This window comes from Brassica napus, chromosome A6, assembly GCF_020379485.1.
Source record: "Brassica napus cultivar Da-Ae chromosome A6, Da-Ae, whole genome shotgun sequence".
NCBI classification, from domain to species: domain Eukaryota; kingdom Viridiplantae; phylum Streptophyta; class Magnoliopsida; order Brassicales; family Brassicaceae; genus Brassica; species Brassica napus.
This window is the reverse complement of record NC_063439.1, coordinates 22,732,835-22,756,840: the sequence shown is the minus strand read 5'-3', so window position 1 is coordinate 22,756,840 and position 24,006 is coordinate 22,732,835. Positions and strand designations below refer to the sequence as shown.

General features: G+C 34.5%; 5 protein-coding genes across 5 annotated transcripts; 3 read left to right on the top strand and 2 right to left on the bottom strand.

Moving 5' to 3' along the window:
- The first annotated feature begins 641 nt into the window (after window positions 1-641).
- LOC106407315 (pentatricopeptide repeat-containing protein At2g01390) lies at window positions 642-2,812 on the top strand. Its single transcript, XM_048735179.1, has 3 exons — window positions 642-1,346; window positions 1,537-1,615; window positions 1,655-2,812. Exon 3 carries the CDS (start codon window positions 1,834-1,836, stop codon window positions 2,512-2,514), a length of 681 nt encoding a protein of 226 aa, XP_048591136.1. The 5' UTR covers window positions 642-1,346; window positions 1,537-1,615; window positions 1,655-1,833; the 3' UTR covers window positions 2,515-2,812.
- Window positions 2,813-2,965: 153 nt separating this feature from the next.
- On the top strand, window positions 2,966-4,750 carry LOC106407997 (blue copper protein-like). Its single transcript, XM_013848830.3, has one exon. The coding sequence runs from the start codon at window positions 3,186-3,188 to the stop codon at window positions 4,023-4,025; it is 840 nt and encodes a 279-aa protein (XP_013704284.3). The 5' UTR covers window positions 2,966-3,185; the 3' UTR covers window positions 4,026-4,750.
- Window positions 4,751-7,224: 2,474 nt separating this feature from the next.
- On the top strand, window positions 7,225-8,917 carry LOC106390916 (F-box/LRR-repeat protein At2g43260). Its single transcript, XM_013831468.3, has 2 exons — window positions 7,225-7,715; window positions 7,854-8,917. Exons 1-2 carry the CDS (start codon window positions 7,289-7,291, stop codon window positions 8,690-8,692), a joined length of 1,266 nt encoding a protein of 421 aa, XP_013686922.1. The 5' UTR covers window positions 7,225-7,288; the 3' UTR covers window positions 8,693-8,917.
- A 7,683-nt stretch (window positions 8,918-16,600) lies between these two features.
- On the bottom strand, window positions 16,601-18,570 carry LOC125575910. Its single transcript, XM_048735180.1, has 3 exons — window positions 18,216-18,570; window positions 17,876-18,043; window positions 16,601-17,101 (listed from the first exon to the last, which is right to left on the bottom strand). Exons 1-3 carry the CDS (start codon window positions 18,479-18,481, stop codon window positions 17,041-17,043), a joined length of 495 nt encoding a protein of 164 aa, XP_048591137.1. The 5' UTR covers window positions 18,482-18,570; the 3' UTR covers window positions 16,601-17,040.
- A 2,201-nt stretch (window positions 18,571-20,771) lies between these two features.
- On the bottom strand, window positions 20,772-23,770 carry LOC106391236 (F-box/LRR-repeat protein 3). Its single transcript, XM_013831844.3, has 7 exons — window positions 22,905-23,770; window positions 22,681-22,806; window positions 22,509-22,613; window positions 21,888-22,287; window positions 21,686-21,815; window positions 21,310-21,604; window positions 20,772-21,208 (listed from the first exon to the last, which is right to left on the bottom strand). The coding sequence occupies exons 1-7, from the start codon at window positions 23,523-23,525 to the stop codon at window positions 20,963-20,965; spliced, it is 1,923 nt and encodes a 640-aa protein (XP_013687298.2). The 5' UTR covers window positions 23,526-23,770; the 3' UTR covers window positions 20,772-20,962.
- Between the last annotated feature and the right edge of the window lie 236 nt (window positions 23,771-24,006).

The window sequence follows — 24,006 nt, the reverse complement described above, 5'->3', positions numbered from 1 at the left end:
TTTTATATAATATTCATTTCGCGCAATATATATTTATATAATTTCAATATATATTTTTTATATAATTTTTAATTATTCAATATATATTTATTATTTCAATAATCTAGTATTTTGGTATTCTCCAACATAAATACGTTTAAAAAAATGTATAATAACATTTTATACATGTTACAAACCATTGGATTGATAATAATATATACGCTGTTACAAACCATACGATTGATCATAAAAATATCCGAGTAAACACAAAAATACATACATGAAATTAATGGTTTAGATGAGTAAAAGTTCATTGATAGCACAACAATGTCTATTACACAATTTCTTTAGCATGGTATATTTTGGAACGAATTATGTGGTTAAGTATTTAAACATTTTGTTTTGATTATGCAGACCAAGATAAACGAAGGCATGGTGAGAAGAATGACATTAACTTTGGTTTATTCGGTTTAGGTACATGTAAATGTAATTTTAAGTGACGTCAATTTTTTAAGCTGGTTTATGAATTAAATGAAACACCAGTGGTATTTTATTTTAATTATTAGAGAAAAATCAGGGTTAAATACTAATTGTATTTCTATTTTAATAGATTAGAAGATGTAATACAAAATGTAATCCTCAGAAGATGTTTTGTTATCTAACACCATTAGAATATTAATGGGGAGGGAAAATAAAGCCCACTGAATAATTCATATCTAGCCCAAATGAAAAAGGTGGTACACAAAAGAGGACAAAAACTAAAAAAGTCAAAGAGCTAAGTCTCAAAAGGGGACTGTAGAGAACCAGAACCGGAGAAGGAACTGTCTCGTCTCAGATTGAGACGAAGCAAGTAAGAGTGGATAGGGGAGTTTGTTCAATTTTAATTTGGATGATCTTATCCACAAATTCCCACAAAGCCCCAATCCAAATCGGCCATCTCCAAAGCTCCATCAAGCTACTCCACTCTCTTCACCGTATCCAACATCCTCAAGTACTCCACCTGGGAATCCGCTCTATCCCAGCTCCCAAATCTCCCAATCAAATGGGACTCTCACCGCGTCTTGAAATCCCACCCTCCCATGCAGAAAGCTTGGCTCTTTTTCAACTGGGCCTCCGAGATCAAAGGCTTCAAGCCCGACCATTTCACTTACACCACCATGCTCGACATCTTCGGCGAAGCGGTGAGGCTATGGAAGGAGATGAGGGATATTGGGTGCGAACCTACGGTTGTGTGGCTTACATGAAGATGCTTTTCGATGATGGGAGGGTGGATGAAGCGACGGAGGTGTATAAGGAGATGTTACGGTCGAGAGTCTCTCCGAACTGTCACACTTATACGGTGTTGATGGAGTTTCTTGTAGGCACTGGTGAGTTTTAATCTATGCACACCAAGTGTTTGTCAATATTCCTAAGTGATTTTTTTTAGTTAGTATTAGTATATAGTTTACAGTTATCTATTTAATTTATATGAATGTTGTATTTTATTATATGTGCATTTATTTTTTGGGGGTATGTAGCTGTGAAGATGATATCTTGGTTTCTTTATTTGATTTTCAGGAAAATGTGGTGAAGCCTTAGACATCTTCTTTAAAATGCAAGAGATTGGTGTGCAGCCAGATAAAGCAGCTTGCAATATTCTGATTGGGAGAGCTTGTAAATCCGGAGAAACGTCTTTCATGGCTCGGATTCTTGTATACATGAAAGAAAACGGGATTCTTCTTCGTTACCCTGTATTTCTCGAGGCTTTAGAGACTCTGAAAGCTACCGGTGAAAGTGACGATTTGTTAAGGGAAGTCAACTCGCATATTACTGCTGAATCTTTGTGCTCCAACGACATTGTTGAAGCCGAAGTTGATGGCAACGAAAAGTTCAGATGATAGTAGAATTATCTGCTCCCTTCTCTTGATAAAGCAGAGTCTTGTTGCAGTTGATCATCTACTTAACCAGATGAAAGATAGAAACGTAAAGTTGGATTCTTCTGTTGTTTCAGCAATCGTTGAAACAAACTGTGACCGTTGTAGAACCGAGGGGGCTTCGTTGGCCCTTGATTACAGCTCGGAAATGGGGATTCATCTCGAGAAGTCAGCGTATCTTGCGTTGGTTGGTTACTTTCTGAGAGAAAACGAGCTAGGTAAACTTATCGAAGCAGTAAAGGAGATGGTGAAAGCCCATCACTCACTTGGTGTGTACCAAGGAGCAACGTTGATCCACAGGCTTGGGTTTGGCAGAAGACCTCGCTTAGCTGCAGAGGTTTTCGACTTGCTTCCTGATGATCAAAAGGGGGTAGCTGCTTACACTGCGCTGATGGATGTTTATATCTCAGCAGGGAGTCCAGAGAAAGCAATGAAGATATTTGAAGAGATGAGAGAACGTGAGATCGTGCCTTCGCTGGGGACGTACAATGTTCTGTTGTCTGGTCTTGAGAAAACCAGTGACTTCCAAAGAGAAGCAGCGTCGTTGAAAAAGGAGAAGAAGAGTCTTGTTGCTAATGGCCGTTTCAGGGAAAATGTTGATGTTTTAAGAGAAAGTCTGTGATCTTCTGTTTGCTAGAAATCTGTAATCTAGAAATCTGTGATCTTCTGTTTGCTAGACATGTTTAAACGAAGCCCTTTAGCCACAAGTGTAGGTTCTCCTCAGGTTCGTGCAGTTTCTCAAAGCATAACCACAAGTGTGCTCTCTATGCTAATGACCCGAGTTAGTTTAGTTGAGGTTGAGTTACTAGGGATCGTTTGATCAGTAGACGACTATTATGAATCCCAGAAGTTCATTTGTTGTAAGCTTCCAACTAGTGAGATTCACTAAATTTAATGTAACCATTAAAGGTTTGTTGATATTTTGACCTCTCTCTGTAGTTTCTTCGAATTTCTCTATATTGCGGAAGCAAATATTATTTCTGCATATATGAATGTGAAACCATAAACTTGTGCAGAGAATCTTTCATATTTGTTCATGACTCACATTATTAGAATAATAAACTCAGGTTAATGAAAATCAATCACAAGGCTAATTGGAAAAGGATCCGAGAGATCTTTGAAAAAGGAAAAAGAAAACAAACGGGATTATAATTAAATAAAGTGGTAAGTAAAATCCTTAAGCTGCAAGGATTAGGTTCCGTAAAAAGTGTTATAAAAAGAGAGTTAGGGGACTCTTGTTTTTTCTTACTCACATATTCATCAACGTAACGTGCTCCGATAATTCTATTAATAATGGCGACAACAACAAGAATGTTCTGCTTCGTGCTCGTGATGGTTCTAATGGGATGTTGTTGCTCGGCAAAAATCTACAAAGTGGGAGACTCGAAGGGATGGACGACAGCGAAGCACGGTAGCTATTATGAATGGGCTAAGCTTAAGAAATTCCAAGTGGGGGATTCTCTGATGTTCGAATACGATGGCAACATCAACGACGTCACTCAAGTTTCCAGCCGTTTGGAATACCAATTCTGCAACTCCCTTTCTCCTAAAGCTGTCTACAACACAGGGCACGATGTCGTGACTCTCATGGAACCAGGTTATCACTTCTTCATCACCTCAAATCGTTCTCAATGCGTAGCCGGACATAAACTCGTCGTTTTTGTCGTCCATGACCATCCGATGATTCCTCCACCACCACCACCTAGAAAGATCCTTCCTCTCGGAAAAGACTACAAGGTCGGTGACTCCAACGAATGGAGGGTTCCTGAAGAGAGTGACTTCTATTCCAAGTGGAGTGAGGAGAAACAGTTTCATGTGGGAGACAATCTTCTTTTCTACTACAACGACCAAGTGGATGACCTCCTAGAAATCAACAGTGATCTTGAGTTCAAATCTTGCGACACTACTTCTCCTGTTGCCGTGCACAATGCTGGACAAGATCTCATAAGGCTAACGAAACCAGGAATCCGCTATTTTATTACCTCAAAGATTGGTCACTGTGAGGCTGGGCTTAAGCTTCGAGTTGTGGTGCAACCACTATCCAAAAGTGTTCCGAAGAAGATGCAGTTATCACCTTTCGACCGTCTCATCAAGTGGCTACATGATTCCTTCACACCCCACCCCCATCACTAAGATCTCGTTTCTTTTTTTGTTTTGTTTTGTTTGAGCTGAGCTTCTTAGTGTTTTTCTTTCACATTCGTTTTTGTTCTGTAGTTTATTTTCCAAAGTGTGTGTTTCTATTTTAAATATTAGTGTTTTCCTTATCAGACGAGTCAAGATGATCCATACTACAAAAAGACCGAGACTTTGAGTGACATAATCCGATATCTGCCATATCAGATTCTCCATCTTAGCATCATCGCCATTGTTGTCATTTTCATGCTCGTAATTCACAAGTTTGTTCTTTTGGACATGTCTGAACTTGATAACAAAGTATTGAATACGAACATCAAACAAACTGGCGCAAAGCACGGGTACCCTATAGTGATTTAAAAGGAAGACATTACACAAAGCACACACCTAATAAACACAAAAACTCACCTCATCGAACGACACTAATCTCTAGAGCTCCAATAGACCCATCTTTACTCCTCAGCTCTCGATAAAGAGCACATAAAGATTCCTCCATTACACAATAACATTCCACCAATACTTTGTTATCAAGTTCACATTGTTGTCATTTTCATGCTCGTAATTCACAAGTTCGATCGAAGAAATCGGTGGGGCAAATGTAAGGATTGCGCTCTGCCTCTGTTCCAGAATCTGATTTAATGGAGCTTGGCTCTGTATTTTTGAGATCTGGCTGTGGAGGAATTGGCAAGACGTCGGAGAATGTGAGGTTACGATCAGGCCCGGCTCTTAGAAATTTTTAGTGCTATTTTATTAATTTTAAGTAGGGGTGGGCACTTTACCCGATATCCGAAGTGGCACCCGAACCCGATCCGAAAAATCCGAATCGAAATCCGAACCGAAGTAGCAAAATATCCGAACGGATATTGAATAAGGAGATATTGGATACCCGAACCCGAACGGATAATACCCGAACCCGAATGGATATCCGAAGATAACCGAACATATGTATAATTAACCTTATATTTTTAGTTTACATCTCTTATTTTATATAAAATATTTATATTGATACTACACATACTTTAAGTTCATATGATATACATATAATTACGAAAAAATGATTTGCTACTCACTTACAATGCATGTCAAGTTTTTTATTTCAAAAATTAACAAAAAGTTACATCCAATTTTTTTAAAAAAAATAACTAAATTAATATCTTTTTAGTTTTAAAATTTTATGTCCAAATCTATTAACCATTCAATCTATTAAAAATAAAAAAATTAGTTAACTGAAAGTTATATTTTTAAATACAAGAAACTTGAGAAATAAAAATTTTAATTTTTTTTCCAAAATCTAAATATCCGAACCCGATCCGAAAAAACCGAATCCGAACTAAAAATACCCGAACCCGACCCGAAGTACAGAAATACCCGAACGGGTTCTACACCTCTATACCGAAATACCCGAAAATCCGAAATACCCGATCCGAACCCGAACGGGTACCCGAACGCCCACCCCTAATTTTAAGGGTTCATTTCAAATTGTTAAATGATTAAATATTTAATAAAATTATAATAAAGAGTCTATAATTAACTACAAATAATTTGTATATAGCAAAAAGGCCTCAAAATTTTTTGTTTGTTTCACTATTATATAATTTTTCCGATAATTTTTTTTGTTGGTTTAAATTAAGGAACTACAACACAAAAAATGTTATAAAAAGGCCTATATTTAATATTTTGTCTAAATTTTTTAAATTTTTTAAGACGACACTGGTTACGATGGCGGTTGTTTGTGGTCGACGATGCCACACCACAACAACCGCCATCGCAACCCAACAAACACCATCTCCGCCGACTCTCACATCTCTCCTCTCAGTCACCATATCTTCATCTTTAACTAATTCCAGCGACTCTTTTTTCTCCTCAACTTTCCTTTGGTCACTTTTCTCTCAGATTTGTCAGTCTCACCTTCGATTGTTAAAGAGAGTTGAATAAAGATTATAATTAAAATGTAATATTAATATTTTTAAAAAAATAAAGAACTTTTTTACTTAAAAATATAACTGTTAGAATACTAAATCACTAAAACTATTCTATTCAAGAAAAACAAAAGATGCCAGAAGAGAGAGCATCTTAGTGAGAGAAAGTAGATCTATTCGGTTCCGGCGTACGGCCGACGCGTGAGCGAGCGTGCTGTCGCCGGAACTGTGGTCCGTCCGTTTAAAAGTTATCTTAGTGCCTCTCTTCGTATCCCTCCCCCACTATCGCCTTGTCTGAGCTGTGAATCAGACCTATTCTATGGTGCATGGCGGGTTCTTGTCTGGAGTGAAGACGCGGTCGTGGGGAAGGGTTTCTGCGGTGGAGAGGAAGTATTTTTAGATCAAGGTTCGAATCCGGGTAGGGGAGGCTTCTACAGCTCCGTCGTCGTCGGTTTTTCTCCGGGAGGTGGAGGCTCCTGTAGCTCCGCCGTCGTCGGTTTCAGTTTCCGGGAGGGGGAGGCTTACCTAGCTCCGTCGTCGCCGTCTTGTTACCGGAGGGTGGAGGCTACTATAGCTCTACACTGCCGGCGTGGTACCCGTAGGAAGTTTGGGTGTTAGCGGTGAAAGTTTGGTTGGGTTGTTGTTCTTGTCGGCGGAAAGTTGAGGTTGTGGTTTCGGGTTTTAATCCCGAGAGAAGAGTGGGTGGTTCTGATGAGAGCGCGGTTTGTCCGATGACGCTTTCGGTGGAGGACCATCGGAGAAGAAGGTAGATCGAGGCGGGTTATGAGATCCGGCGAAACGAAGGTACGGTGAGATGGATCTGGAGGCGTTTCGAGGCGGAGACGGTCAGGTCGAGGCGGTGTGCGACGCGTGTCGATCCGAAGGCGCAGATGCTTCCACGTGTACAGCAGCCAGCTTCCTTGATGCGTTTGTCCTGCCGACGTCGTTCGGTCTTGTATGGTTTGGGCCGCGGGCCCGTTAAAGTGTTAGATTGTAGCCGTTTGGCTTTTGGGCTTTTAGGTTTTTTTGTGTATTTGGGCCTTAGGCCATGTATGTTGGGCTTGGCCCGTTTTATTAATAAAAATTAAATCCTTGGCGGAAAAAAAAAAAAGAATACTAAATCACTAAATCATTCCTTTTTACTAATTTTGGTATAAACTTAAAAGTAAAAAACCAGTTACTTACATAATAGGGAAAACTATAAAGTCAATGTTGAAGAAAAAAAGTAAAAGTGTTCGCAGTAAGATAGATCTGATGTAAGCGTATTAAATGCAAAAAGTGTCCGAACCTACAAAAGATAAAAATAGGGAACTGGGGAAAAAAAAACAATCGGGGACGAAAAGAATGGTAGAAGAGGAAAAAACCCTAAATCCGATCTACATAGTTCCTGAAGATTTACTGGAAGAGATTTTCCTTCGACTTCCATTGAAGTCCATCCTTAGGTTCAAAGCCGTCTCAAAAGAATGGAGATCAATCATGGAGTCGAGGAGCTTCGCGGAGAGGCGTATGAAAGCTGAGAAGAAGAACCCAAAAATCCTGGCTGTTGGAGACCACCGGACTGAGTCGCGATTCACATTGGACGCAGGGGAAATAGAGGTGGTCTGTTTACGCGGTGACGCCGCAAAAAGGCCGTCGCTGACTTGTGAAGGTTTGGTTTGCATCCCCGTACCAGGTTGCGTCAACATTCTGAACCCTTCGACAGGAGAATACATCAGTTTCCCTTCGGGTATGGATCCGGTCACCAGGCGCTTTGATTACATATTCTTTGCAGGTAAAAGTAAAACCATATATATATCTTTTAAAGAAATATGTGTATGGAGGTCTAAGTATTTTCACCTTAGATCTATATATCAGAAAAAAAAATATATATATATATTCTCTTTTGATAGTCATTAATCTACCACTGCAGCTCCATGGTGGAATATTTTCCCTGGATATTGGGCTATGGGATTTGGTAAAGACGAAGTTAATGGCAATTATAAAGTAGTGAGGATGTTCTTTGATCCTACATTTTATTGTGAGATTCTTGATGTGAGCATTGGGGAATGGAGGATAGTAAAACCGCCTCCTTATCGGGTGGATCCAAGACGGAAGTCAGTGTGTGTCAATGGATCCATCTACTGGTTAGAAATGTTGGATGGTGATAGCATACTAGCTTTGGACCTTCATACAGAAGAGTTCAGTGATGTCCCAGTTCCGCCAGAATCCTCGGACTTAGATCAACTAGTGAACCTTCAAAACCGTCTAGCCATAGCCACACCTGATACCGTCCCTGTTTGGAGATTAGTTCTATGGACCCTAGATGCACAAGAAAAGACATGGAGCATGACTTACACCATAAATTTACGCATTCGTGACCCTGAACCTTCTAGAGTGTGGTTTAGGCCTTTGGCGGTATGTAAGGAAGGAATTTTTTTCTTCTGTGATAATAAGAAGAGGTTGTTTAAGTATTATCCAAAGACAAACGAGCTCTCATGCATCTCGTCAGACATTTGTGTTATATCTGATTTCGCTGAAAATTTGGTTTCACTTCGCCCCTCTTCTCCTGCAAGCACATCGGAGTACCTATCTGGATTTCACTATGAATACGATGCGCAGGATGATGTGCAGGATGATGTGCAGGGTTCTCAGCTGATCGAAAAGTTTAGATGGATCAAAAAGAGAATCCCAAGTATTTTGATTACCACCACTGTAGTGTCTGCAGTTTTTTTCCGCTATTTTTCTGTTTCCTGTGGGTCTCGACATTAGTATTTACTATGGTTTTCTTTTCTATCAGCTCTTGATGAATTGACAGACCTGTTTTATATTCATATACTAGGCCAATGCAAGTACGCTGTAATGGTTTGTTTTTGTTTTTTTTTGTTATTTGCTTGGGGTTTTATGTTATTTTACCATTTCTGCACACATGGTACAGCAAAACATGTAGTTTTAAATCTTTTTTTGAGAATATAAAGGTTTTTCTGTTTTGGCTTATCTCTCAATTGTTTTCAAATTCGAGTACCAAAACAGAGAATAGCGTTTACCTTAGACACATGATCTTAAGGGAGGAGGACGAGAGATTAATGGAGACAGAACTGGTCTAGGTGGCAGACAATTACGCAGACTTGCTCAAGGCAAACAGTTGCTTGGTTTCTTCTACACTGCTAATGCAAAATAGCTACGATTCTTGGCCAAAACCGATGATTGGGACGTGCTTGTCGCAGGAACCGTCGTGCTGCTATCGAAGGGATCCGTATGCTCACGTACAAGAAGCCATCTTCTTCAATGTTTTCTGGGAAGTTGCACTCTTTTGTGTGTTTATGTATTTCTCGAGAGTTGGTGTTTCTTTGGGTCACTTTGTTGATGCTTTTATGTGAAAAGACAAATCCTTTCTTTTCTTCAAGCATATGAGTAATGTTTGTCCATATAGAACTTGTGATTAAAGTTACGTATGTATCAGTTAAAAATTTCAGGTTTGTTGGAATATATCTGAGCATTCAAGTCTTGCTCATAAACCCAATTCTCATCTCTGCAGTACACTCTCACTTGGTTTACAAGTAGGCTTAAACTTTGTTTTGGAATAATTTGCTCTGCTTTTAACAGTTCAGAATCTTAATGAGTAAGATGACGCTGCATACATAACTTAGCTCAAGGTGTATGTTTGCCAGAATCATGGTCTTTGTTCTTGGCAGTTTAAATATCTAATTCTAATCTATGCTGTATACTTCAACAAAAAATCTGTGACTCAAGGTGTATGTTTGCCAAGACACTTGAATCTTCCTCTAACTGCAAGACACTTGAATCTTCCTCTAACTGCAAGCCCTCTGTTTGCTTCCAGGTCTCCACTTCCCTCTCAACACTCGTGCCTCCAGCCACTTCAGCAGTCTTCATTAAATTCTTTGTTGTATTATATAAATATAAAATTAACTAACTATATATGTATAATATAATTATAAAATTAACTAACTATATATGTATAATATAATTATAAAATTATTATACAATTATAAAATTAACTAACTATATATGTATAATATAATTATAAAATTATTTTGATATAACTTTATATCATTATTAGCATCTAAAAATGATATGAAAATAAAAAATTTAAAAATTGAAAAAGTTCATCATCTCCTTCTTTACTCGATGAAACTCAATAAACACATAATAATAAAACTCAACATAAACACAACATCAGTAGAACTTCTCCCATACTTAAACAACAATGTCCTCAGGTGTTATACAGTCTAAAGATTGGTGAAAAATAAATTATAAATATGAAGTTTAACAAGGTAAGACGGTATACCTGCTCGATGGATGTGAGTGTCGATCGACATAGTTAAGTGACGATCGATCGATACTCTTGATGCTCTGTCGAGCAACACTAATCAAGTGTCGCACGATGCTCATGTGAAATGGTGTCGACCGACAATGATCAGATGTCGGTCGATGCTGGTATATCAACTCGTTTCTTCGGATCTTTTTTTATTAACCCGCAATAAAGAAAAACAAATATCAGTATAAAATAAAAATAAAATAAAATTAAAAAAAAAATTAAAGCTTACTCATATCTAACTTATATCGAAATGGGTTCTGAACACAATATCCCCACCAACGTTGTTGAAACCATCAACACAAACAACCCATCCCTCCTCACGATAAACATGTCTAATATCACTAAACTCAATGCAAGCAACTACCTCATGTGGGCCCTCCAAATCCATGCCTTACTGGATGGATATGACCTTGCCGGCTATGTTGATGGTTCCAAGCCAGTTCCTCCAGCCACCATCACAACTGATTATCAGATCTCCACAAACCCATCATACACCTTGTGGAAGCGCCAAGACAAGCTGATCTACAGTGTTCTTATTGGTGTGATCTTCCCCTCCTTGCAGCTGCTGGTCTCCCGTGCATCCACCGCCTTTGAAGCTTGGACCACACTTGCATCTACCTATGCAAAACCAAGTCGTGGCCATATCAAACAACTCAAGACGCAACTCAAGGACTGGAAAAAGGAGTCCAAAACAATTGATGTATACCTTCAAGGTATCACAACCCGTCTTGATCAACTTGCTATCCTAGGAAAAGCCGTTGATCACGAAGATCAGATTGATCTCATCCTCGAAGGTCTCTCCGAAGATTACAAACCAGTCGTGGATCAAGTTGAAGGCAAGGATGCACCTCCATCAATCACATTAACTTGTATTAGTTTTTAGTGAAATGTGAGAACCAAATAACATAATATATTTTTCTAAATGATATTTTAAAAACATATAGAAATATCAGTGTTGAGGACATCATTAGTTTTTCATATGTATCACTACCACGATTAAATAACTCTCACTTATATATATTTGTATTGTGTTACAAGCTTTCTATATCATATTTCCTTCAAGTTTTATTTACTTTTAATCAAGATAGAAATCATAAAATATATGGTAAAAGAGAGACATGGTAATAAAGTTTTCTATATTTTACAACCAACACAAGAATGACTGGTACGTATGATATTATCCTTTTGAATAAATATGTTTCGGATGTCCGGATTCGGTTTCGAATATTTAAAATAAAATAAATATAAAATGAAATTTTAAAACTAACAAGTTAATAATCAATTTGGTATTTAAAGTTATTTTTGTAAACAAAAACTTGAAAATTATTGAAATTTAATAAAATTATTTTTATTAATTTTATATAAAGTATATATAATATACATATATAAATATAATTATATTTTTATTTTTTAAATTATATAATAATTCTCCGGACCTAAAATTTTACTATCCGAATCTGTCGGATCCACAAAATCACTATTCAAATCTGGACCCTCACCCCCCGAATATCCGTTTTTCAGAGCAGATTGGAATGGATCCTAGATCGGATAATGGATACCAGATATTAAGTCTCAAGCATAAAATCAATTGATTTCTTAACGAACAATTCAAAATTGGATTACTGTATTGCCTAAATCTATTTCTACTAAGGAACACGAATTATTTTCCTGTGTTTTTTTTTCTATGCGTGTATCATAATTACAATTTTGACTCATTTTTAACGATATGTAATCAATTATTAGTATTAATTTTCTGTCCATAATTAATTCTTTTCCTGTCAAATCAGAGAATTGTCAAGGACTAAAGTTAATAGAGAAATACCCTACGATAACAATAAAAAAATTTATGTCACAAGTATATACTTTAAGGATCAAAATGACAAAAATGTTTCACTAAAGAAGTAAATATACACTTATATTCCTAGGGTTAACTAATCTAAAACATTATGGTTTAGATTTAAGGGGTGGAGATTTGAGATTGAGATTTAAAATTTTATAAAATAAAAAATAAATATAAAAAGTTTGAAAATTTGAAAATAAAAATTTAAAAAATAGTTTCAAAAAGTATTTTCAAATTACAAAAAGAAAATTTGAAAAAGAAAATAAAATAAAAAATTTCAAAAAAAAAGAAAAAAGAAAATTTATAAAAGGTTTAAATTTGAAAACATATAATCTAAAACTATAAAAAAATAGATTTTTATATATCGAAGATATTAGGGTCATTTTACCTATTAAATTAAATATTTTGGTCATTTTTCTTCTTATGGTCTATTTTTTTGATTAAAACTTGAAAATAGACGATTTAGGAGAATTGCCCTTGTTGAATTGCCTAAGTCAATTTCTGCTAAGGACAAGAATTCTTTTTTGGTATGTTTTTTCTATGCGCTGGCACGAATTACATGCATGTGTTATAATTTAAAACAAATGACTCATTTTTAACGATGTGTAATCAATTATTGAGTATTAATTTTATGTACACTAGAGATTTTTTCCGCGCTTCGCGCGGATTGTGTCTTATAAATTTATTTTATTTATAATATTATTTGTCGGTTTGTTTCTTTTACATTATTTTTTTGTTTTTCCAATGTTAGTTTTTCTTAATTTAAATTTATATGTTTATAGTTTTTCTTTTTTCTGGTTGTAGATGGAGAATTATATTTTTTATTGATGGTTTTTGTATGTGACATAAACTTTTTGAAATTTTAAAATAATGTTATATATAGTACAATTAACACATTAAAGAAGAGAAACATATTTAAGCACATTTTATACAGGTTTTATATACATAATTTTAAACATTATATATGTATATATTATAAGTCTGAAACATGTAAATGCTTTCTAAAGTTAAATACTTGTTCTGAGTTTACATAACTTATCGAAAGTTTTATCTTTTTTAAATTTAAATCACAGAAAAAATCAAAAAGTTAGTATAGATGAGTTTTCTTGGGCTTTTAAATCAACACTGAAAATTTACATGAATCATATAACAACAGTTTTATAAACAACTCGATAAAATTTGACCGAGCCAAAGATTTTCACACAATATGTTCTTTCTTCTTCAAATTGCGAAGAGCCTATAGGCACAAGAAAAAAATCATAATTTTTGTTTTCACTTATATAACATTTTTTTTTCTTTACACACGGAATTTATTACACTGCTATAAGCAATTGAAAACTCTATTCATATAAGATTCACATCTATGCATTTTGACAAAGAAGAATTTTAGCTATCTTTAGTTTCGGAATGAATCAACTTCAGTCATATACACTATATTTTCTCTATGATTCAAACCTTACAATTTTAATATATGTGCAGATTTCCATGTGAAAAAACACGCACGCCATCTATCGTTCAACCTATTACTTTTTCCAAAGTAAACACTATAATCCTCGTTTGGTTAGCTCCACAAACTAATCTCTTTGGATCAGTGTAACATTTCAGAAAATGATAATCTTAACATCTTACAAAAAAAACAACAAATATTGACTTATTTATATGAATATATATTATTTTAAATCATTATAGTGGACGAAAAAAGCACCATAATTTGTACAATAAATTTTCTTAGATTCACTTCTTCATATTCACCATTATACCATTTTAATTACATAATTTTATATGAGCTTCTTCACCTTTCCCGGTTATTTTCTCTTTATTTATAACTACAATATAAAGTTATAAACTATATATATATTATAAATTAATAATTTATTTACTCTTAAAGTAACGATTAAAAATAGAACATAATTCAATATAGATATATGATTCTATTAATAAATTAGCAGTTACAAATTTGAAATTTTTAGAAATATCAAAAGTTTTATATTAGTTAATTATCTTCTAAATGACATTTATTTTTAATTCTTTTTGGATGAGAATATTTTGGCTGAGGTGGATAGTCTCAAAAGCCTTGAATTTAGTCCCTTTTATATAGTAGGATAGTGGACGAAGAAAGCACCATAATTTGTACAACAAATTTTCTTAGATTCACTTCATCATATTCACCATTTTACCATTTTAATTACATAATTTTTTATGAGCTTCTTCACCTTTCCCGGTTATTTTCTCTTTATTTATAACTACAATATAAAGTTATAAACTATATATATATTATAAATTAATAATTTATTTACTCTTAAAGTAACGATTAAAAATAGAACATAATTCAATATAGATATATGATTCTATTAATAAATTAGCAGTTACAAATTTGAAATTTTTAGAAATATCAAAAGTTTTATATTAGTTAATTATCTTCTAAATGACATTTATTTTTAATTCTTTTTGGATGAGAATATTTTGGCTGAGGTGGATAGTCTCAAAAGTCTTGAATTTAGTCCCTTTTATATAGTAGGATAATTAACTTTGCGGACTTTGTGAAAGCAATAAAAGCACATCAAATAGTTTTCAAGGACTAAAGTTAACTTTGTTTTGTTCCCTTACATTTTGAAGATAACTTTGTTTTGTTTCAGGACATTAATATATTTGACGAAACCTATAAATATTACGTAATTAAGACCGTTTTGAACAAAACCAGGGCAATAAAATAAAGGGAAAATTCCTCAAAAATACACGGACTAATATTTATTTGCTAATAAAATACACGAACTATTTTGGATCCCCGTTTAATACACAAACTAATTTGTGTTGTCTATTATATACACAAACTTTTAAAATTCGTAGGTTTTACACATCGTTTTAGACGGCGTTAACTACGTTTAACGGAAGTGAAGACGATGTTAATGTTTAATTAAACATGTGTCTAATTTATGAAAAAAAATTTCCTTAAAAATACATGAACTAATTTTCATTTGTTAATAAAATATACAAACTATTTTGGATCCCTATTTAATACACGAACTAATTTTTGTGTCCTATTTAATACACAAACTTTTAAAATTTGTAGATTTTACACATCGATTTAAACGAAGTCAACTACGTATAACATAAATGACTTTAGTTTTAACTAAACGTATGGTTAAAAGTGAAAAGCACGCTCACCCTCAACCAAAACCTCTCGAATCGATTGATACTTATATTCAAGCTAGCTTCAATTCAAGTTTGACACCCTAATCTATTCCAACCTCTTTTACTCATCAAACTCTGTTCCTTTTCTTCTTCTTCGCTTTGATTTCATTTTATATTGCTTCAAAGTGGAGATGATTTCCATGTCATGAAAAATGACGAAGAAAACTAGGTAATTTTAAACGAGTTTCTGATTTTGGAATTAGTTTTCGATTCTTATTTTTGTCAATCAAGGTTAATTTACACTATGCAAGTGTTATGAAGAAGAAAACTACCAATATAATCTATCAGAAGGATTTTTAAAAGAATTTGCCTTTCGCAGTTTAACCACATGTTTAACTAAACACTAACATCTACTTCACTTTTGTTAAACATAGTTGACATCCACTAAATCATGTTAAACATAGTTGACGTCGTCTAAATCGATGTGTAAAATCTGAAAATTTTAAAAGTTTGTGTATTAAATTAGAAGCAAAAATTAATTCGTGTATTAAATGGGAATCCAAAATAGTTCGTGTATTTTATTAACAAATGAAAATTAGTTTGTGTATTTATTAACAAATAAAAATTAGTTCGTGTATTTTTAAGGAATTTTCTTTTCATAAATTAAGCACATGTTTAATTAAACACTAACGTCGTCTTCACCTCCGTTAAATATAGATAACACCGTCTAAAACTATGTGTAAAACCTGCGAATTTCGAAAGTTTATGTATTTAATAGGCAACGTAAATTAATTCGTGTATTAAACGGGAAGTCAAAATAGTTTGTGTATTTTATTAGCAAATGAAAATTAGTCTGTGTATTTTGAAGGAATTTTCCCTAAAATAAATAATAACCCTTATAAAAGCAAAGTGGGTTTGATGATATTGTCTTACAATCTATAGGGTTTAAGCTTGCTGATTTTGCAAGAAAAAAAATTCTCAATACAAGGGCACAAAACTTGTACTCACACAAGAGAGATGGTGATGAAACGCGAAGAGTTGGAGGCCGCGGAGCGTCGTAGCCGCTACGATCGTGGTATTTACAACGTAGATTACGAGTTACAAAAGTACTTTCGCTTTAGTTCTGAGCATGGTTGTTTGATCATGGATATTAATGGATCATTTTCTTCATCTACTTCAACTGTAGGCAATGCTCAGATTTACACAAGAGATTTCATTTCAACCATTGGAAGTCGTAACACAAAAGATGTTACTCCAAATTTAGGAGAAAACAGTCCCATCACCAATGCTTCTAAAGATTGGGGGACTGATCTGTCTCTCTAAATGTAATCCTCTTTTTTCAAAATAATAAGAATAAATATTGTCTATGTATTTTTATTTTAAATAATGTGCTTTGTTGTAACATTATTTTATAATAATAAATTTGCTATTTCAAATTATTTAAGTTATGTACACATCATATCATATACATAAAGCATTTATATATTGAACCAAATGAATATATTACTAAGCTCTATAAAAATGTATATGCATGTACGTGAAAACTGCAGTTACTGTTCCAGATTTTCAATCATGAAGGCACCTGTTTCTTTCTTTCTCTCCCAATGTTATAGGTTGTAGCATGAGAGGCTAGGCGCTAGAGGAACCGTGGAGTCCTGCACGCTGCTCAGGAGAAGAGTTGTAGCCTAGTCTCCGAAGCACCAGATCCCATATTTGCTTGCTCACTTCGCATCTCAGAAGTAGATGGTCTCTGATTTCTTCTTCTTCAGCTGAGTCACATAGGTAACACGCCGAGGATGTGGATATGCATCATCGATCTCTGCAGACGATATTTTGTTGGCTTCCTGTCCAAAATGCATGCAATTTCATCCTATATAAAAGAATGTAAATATTAATTACTATATACGTTAAAAACAGATTTCATATCATTATTGTATCTAGTGAAAGATGTTTGTGATATAGATTGACCCCAAGAAAAATGTTGTGGTTGTTTTAAAATCTCTTGATTCTAATGTTTTATATGTTTGAGCACAAAAATTAATCATTGTTTTGTTTGGAAATATATATAATAGTATAATATTTTCTTTCATAATTATTTTAACTAGTTCTAGTTTTCTAAAAACATATAGAAATATAAGGGTTTCTTATGTATATATTTGCATTGTGTTATGAGCTTTCTATATCATATTTCCTTCAAGTTTTATTTACAAGAATGACTTGTATACTAGTAAAAAAAAACGGTCATAGCCACGGTGCATTTTTGTAGCTATGGGACACATTTCGTAGCTATATGAGTTCTTGCTACTAAAATAAAATAGTAGCTATATGATCATAGCAGATAAAAATCGTAGCAAAAGTCGAAGCAAAAAGCTACGCTTTTGAGACGATGAATTCGTAGCAAATAAGCCATGTTTTGCCACAAAATATTACTTATCTGTTTTTGCTACGAAATAAATTATAGCTAAAACCGTGGCTTTCTAAAAAAATATATTTAAAAAAAAAATCAAATTCGAAGAAAAAATAATAATAATTTTTGTAAATGTAAAAATATTAAACGAGAATTGATATACAAATAAAATCGATTTACATTTACAAATTAAAGTGGTTTAAGAAACTAAACCAAAAAGCTAAAACCAAATTAAACCTAATGTCCGTCCAATCCTCTTCGTTTCTCTTCTCTCCGGCCAGCTCCTCGACCATATCTGGCGTAGCTCCTGTCGTCTCCGGTGTTTCTCCTCGGTCTTCACCAGCGTGGCTCCTCAGTCTTCTTCGACGCACTTTTTCTGTCTTCTCAAAGCTTTCCCATATTCTCCTGCACGAAACATTCTATTAATGGCCCACTAACAAAATCAGATTCAAAATCCAACTTTTACCATATGAAGAAAGACGTTACAAATGAGAGGAAGCTTAATATAAATGACTAAAGTTGTTAAAAATCATGAAGAAGAGATGTCATGGAGGAAAGAGGCGTCACGGTGACTCACGGAGGATAGAGATAGAGGAGGAGATGAGGCCTCACGGTTCTTGGTGACTTCACAGATGAGAGAAGCAGAGGAGGAGACGAATAGAAGAAAGAGATGAAGACATTGTAATGGCGTAGAGAAAAGAAGAACAGAAGATGTGCACAAAGAGAGATGGTTGGAATTTGGGATAATGAATATGTTTCAGATCTGAAAAGAAAATGAAAGCAATAGTAAATTGTGGCCATTGATTTAAATTTATCAATGGTTGAGATGATGATCCTTGCCATAACATTTGGACCAATGAAAAGAAAGTTAGAGGATAAGATGAGTTAAAGAAATTTATATTATTAAATTGTGTGGTTTTGAATAAGGATCCCCTATCATTCCAACATATTTTTGTACCCACATGTCATCACCACAATCATTCTTAGAATTCTTAGAAAAATAGTTGGTTCATATAAATATATAATAAGATTTTTATTAAACTAACCATAAATTAATCATAAATGTTTTTTATTATTTCCTTAATTAAAAATTACAGAATTACCTAATGTGGCTAAAGTATATATGACAATTAATTATTTTGAATAATAAAGATTTGATAAAAATCAGTCTATTCTCTATCATTTTTAATTCATTTTAAAATAAATTAAACAACCATATTAACTATATAATAAAAATATAGATTTTTTCGTATATGTTATATTTTGAATTTTTAAAAACAAATATAAATGACTAAAGTTGTTAAAAATCTCACACTGAAATTTTTGTGATCCATAATTTAAAATTTATGTTATAACAAGATACAAATGATTGCGAAATTACATAAGTATGAAGTCTCATTTAATAAATATTATATATATGCATATTAATATTTTTTAAAAATAAATTATATACCATATAAAATACATAAGTATTTTAATTTCGAATTTGATTTGAAATTTTTTGATAAAAAACAATTATTGACAACCTAATATTTAGATTTTAAACTTTGCATTGAATGTTCTTAAAATTATAAATTACTAAAACTATAAAACATCCCATAAATTTTTTATTGTTATCACTGATTTAAAATTTTTGTTATAAAAAAAACAAACAATCAAAAATAATATGAGTATATAATATTTTTAATAGATTTCAATATTAAAAATGTGCTATATATCTATGTTAATATCATTTAAACTTAATTTTATAACATATAAAATAGAAAAAAGTGTTTGTCTGGATAAATAAAATTTATTTAAGTATTTGTATCAATTTAATTATATACGTAATAGTTACTAAATTTTTAATCATTCAATATATACTTATTATTTCGTAATATGTAAAAAATATATAATACTTAAAAATAATTTATATATAATATTCATTCCGCGTAAGGCGCGAGTCTTAACCTAGTTAACATGTTAATCCAAAAACCTTTAGCCATCGCCATATTTAACAAGACTTGGAATATAAAGTTTTTGGTTTTATATTTTATATTTAGTTAAAAATAAAAATATAATGGTTAATAGTTATTTTCATGATTAGTGTTTATAGTTTAGTGAATAGAGTTTACAGTTTAGATAGATAGAGCTTGGAATTAAAATTTAAAATTATGGTTCATAATAAATGTTAAAGTTATTGAATGTAAATGGTAAGATTAAACTATTTTAACTATGATTCAATGATTTGTAATTTAGAATTTGAAAATTTTAGATTAGTAGTTTATGTTTAAGTTTTGATGTTTAAATTTGAAATGTTAAAATTAGTGTTTGGGTTTTCTGATTTGGGGTATAAGGTATAGGGTTAAAGTGTAAGGTTTGGAGTGTCGTGTTTGAAGTTGAGATTTAAATTTTGGAATTAAATTTTAAAAAAAGATTAATTTTTGAGTTTTAGTTTTAGATTTGTTGTTTAACTTTGAAAAAAGTATATTTAGTGTTTAGATTCATGATTTGGAATATAGAGTAATATATAGAGTTTAGAGTTTGGAATATAGCGTTTGAGTTTTATTTAAAAATTGTTATTAGATTTTTAAAATAATTAAATTTGAGTTTAGGTTTAAGATTTTGAGATATAATATGAATATTAGAATTTAAGATTTACTTTTAGAGTTTATGGGATTAAAAACATGTTTAGGGTATATAGGGTTTTAAATAGCTATGAATGTTTTCGTGGTAAAAATCGTAGCTAAAAGATATTTTTTTTGTAGTTAGCCACGATTTTTGCTCCGGTTTATTTCGTATAAATTTTGCCACGAAATTTTCATAGCAAAATCGTAGCTATATCTTGCTACTTTTTTCGTAGCAATTTCGTAGCTTTTTTGCTACGATTTACACACGAAAAACTACATTTTTTTATTTCGTAGATTTTTCGTAGCTTTTTAGCATTTGCTATGAAAAATTCGTAGCTATGTCGTGGCTATAGTCAATATTACTACTAGTATATATCTTTTGAATAAATATGTTTCATGTTATTGATCTTTTAGCTTTCTTAACCCTGTGATATGCCTTAAAACTCTTGATCCCTTATTATCCATTGACATTGCGAGCCTTGCACGACAAAACTTCTCAAACTAAAAAAAAAAACAAAATCCCATCATCAAAACATTTAGGTGATAACTTTTGAAAACTGAGTTCCTCTACACAAACAATGTTGTAAGATAAGACAAAAGCAGTGTAGACAACAAAATACGGATTCACATTAAAATGTTACTAGTAAAGTTCCACTGATTATAACGACTACAACAATCTACCAAAGCAAGAAACGATCGTGTATTTTTTTTGTCTTCAGTCCCATCTAATTCGGCAACCACGAGCATGAAGCACCTCGAGCAATTCAGATGAGAGCAAGAATCTGAGAGGTGCGAGAAGCTTAAGCTTCTTGAGCCTGTTGCAACATGCTCTTAGAGCAAACTCAAACCCTTCCACAGTCACGCGGTTCAAGTGGACTAAGTCAACGTCTTGAACCCGACTCAGATTGCTCATCAACATGCATAGAGCCGTATCAGAGACAGAGCAATTGCACAAGTTTATCTGCCAAACCAACCAAACACACACAAACACACAGAATGAAAACATGTTTCCACTAACCAAACCGAATCAGTTTAGCACACCAATGCTTTTCCTTTTTTTACCTGTCTTAGGTTTCTTGAGAAGTACGCAAGCGCCCAGAAGCCTGAGTCATCGATATTCTCACATTGCTTGAGGTCCAAGTAAGCCAGTTTCTTGCAGCCGCGCGCAATTGCAGCTAGACCAGTACCCGTTATATTCTTTATCCCTCGAAGTTCAAGGTGAGTCAGTTGTTCTAGCTGGCGGATTTTCTCAGCCCCTGTGTCTGTTAGTTCACCGCAGTACGATAGAATGAGCCGGTTCAAGCTCTTGCAGCCTCTTGATATAGCAGCTAAACCATCATCTCCAAAACCAGCACAGCTGCGACTCAAAAATCAAAAATTAAAACACTTTCCATCAAGAATAAGCTCAAACATTGTTCTACAAGGAAATTTTAATCACCGGTATAGATCAAGTTCTAGAAGCTTCGAACATTTGGAGCCGATATGAAAGATCCCTTTGTCTGAGATATTTGCGCAGAGTCCAAGTTTCAATCTTAGAAGATTCGAACATTTTGAGATATACTCAAGCCCTGCAGCCAAGAAAAGTTAAGATACCATAACTTGTAAGATCAAGAACACATTCACATGTATCTTCTCTTTACCTCTATCATTAACGCCATCACAGTCAGTAAGATCGAGTTCTTGAAGACGCTTGGAGTAACATCCAAGCGATTGAAGACCTTTCTCTGTTATCAAATGGCAAGACTCTAACTGTAAACTCTCCAGGTTCAGACAAGATTGAGCTACAGCAGAGATGGCTGCATCCGTCACGAATCCGCAGCACGCCAGGTTAAGGGCTTTCAGGTTGGAGCAGTTGCGTGCGAGTCCCATCATCCCAATGTCAGTCACACCTACACATCTGCTCACTCCGAGTTCTGTTAAGGCTCTACAGCTAGCGCTTAAGGTTAACAGAGAGGAATCAGAGACACGAGCTCCATCGATCCATAGAGTCTTGAGATGCTTTAAAGCTTTGATGTTGTGTAAGAAGCTCAGAGATATTTCCTGTGGAATCACAAATCATTAAATCAAAACATTTTTTGAACAATTAGTAATGTTCTAGGCATTAGTCAGACGCTTTATATGAGATTATTGATTAATCGGACGGTTAGATCGATTTTTTTAATCTAGTTAATGTCCGATTTGCTGACTAGGCATACACGCCTAGACCGATTTTTAAAACAGTGACAATTAGTGTAATATTAAGGCATGGATTATGAACTTACGGATATACAGTGACTGGCTTTAAGGTGTTGAAGATCAGGATGGCCTTTGACTATGGAGATTAAGCTGGACGAACTCACACGATCACACCTTGTGACATCAATCTCCTGTTTAATAGTTCTTACCAGTTAATATATAATCTTAAATTTTTTTATTAAAGCTTCAAAATAGTACCTTTAGTGAAGGAGAGCCATTCTCGAGATACTGTAACCCAGCATCATCTATCAACGGGCAGCTTACCATTTCTAAAACCTCGAGCTTTGGTAGTAAAGCTATAGAGCGGACTGACTCATTCGTGATCTGAATCCAAATCAAATATAGAAACTTTACATCCATTTTCATAAAGTTTTCAACTTTATGCCAATAGAAAAACTAAAGACAGAAGCTTTGAGACGAACCTTGAGATACGAAACATCGAGAGACTTCAAGTCTTTACATTTCTTACAGAGAAGATCAATCCCAAGATCAGAGATCTCCATACACCACTTCAAGCTAATCTTGTTAAGCTTACTGCACCCGACGACGATCCTCGCCAATCCGACGTCGCTTAGGCTCAAGCATTTGTCCATCTTCAGCTCCCTGAGCCCCGCCGCGACGGAAAGCGCCGCCGCCTCCCTGTCGCCGAACGCCCAGCAGTGAGACACGTCGACTCGCTCAAGCGCGCGGCACAGACGAGCCAGCGTCTCCAGTCCCCTGGCTCGAACCGCGGTGGCGCGGCTCAGGTTGAGCGACTTGAGACGCGACGTCGAAACGGCGCCGTCGAGGGCTATGCGCAAAACGGCGTCGTCGTCGAGTTTGGGGCACACGGAGAGGTCGAGCGAGGAGAGGTTGGGGTGCTTGAAGAGAAGCGCGGGGAGGAACTCGACGCGGAGGATTCGGATTGAGGTTCGGCTCAGCGAGTCGACTCGGTGGAACTCTCTGCTGACGAGTCGCCATGTTTTCCGACACGGCGGGTCTAGAAACCCGTAGACGCGAACCAGGAGATCTTCCGACAAAGCGGATAAAATGGAATGCGACATTTGCAACAGAACAAAAAAAAAACAAAAAACAGAGAAGAATGTGTTTGGTTTGGTTTGGAATCAGACAAGTACGGATGATCTTTCTTTTAAGTCGGAATGAAGAGGAAGACAGCTCGGAGATAGAGTAGATAGTGGTAAACCGGTTGGATCCCAATTCGGTTACGTGGTTTTACTTTCCGGTTCATCACTCTGAGATTAGTCGCACCTTTCGGATCTCTCTCGTTTCAATTTTATTTTTCCGATGTCAGTTTATAAAGAGGGGGGGAAGAAAGAAGATTAAGAAATGACGGAAGCGCCCCCTAACTGTATTAATAAACCACGTGGCCATATCTGAGAGGCTTATGGTGCTCTTAATCGTAGGATCAGGAGCAGATAATAACTACGTAACTGTACCTAAATTAGGTCTGAAGCCTCTGTGGGTCCCAGTTAACGTGCATCGACCGTACCTATCTGTTTAAAACCCAAACCATATCATACTATA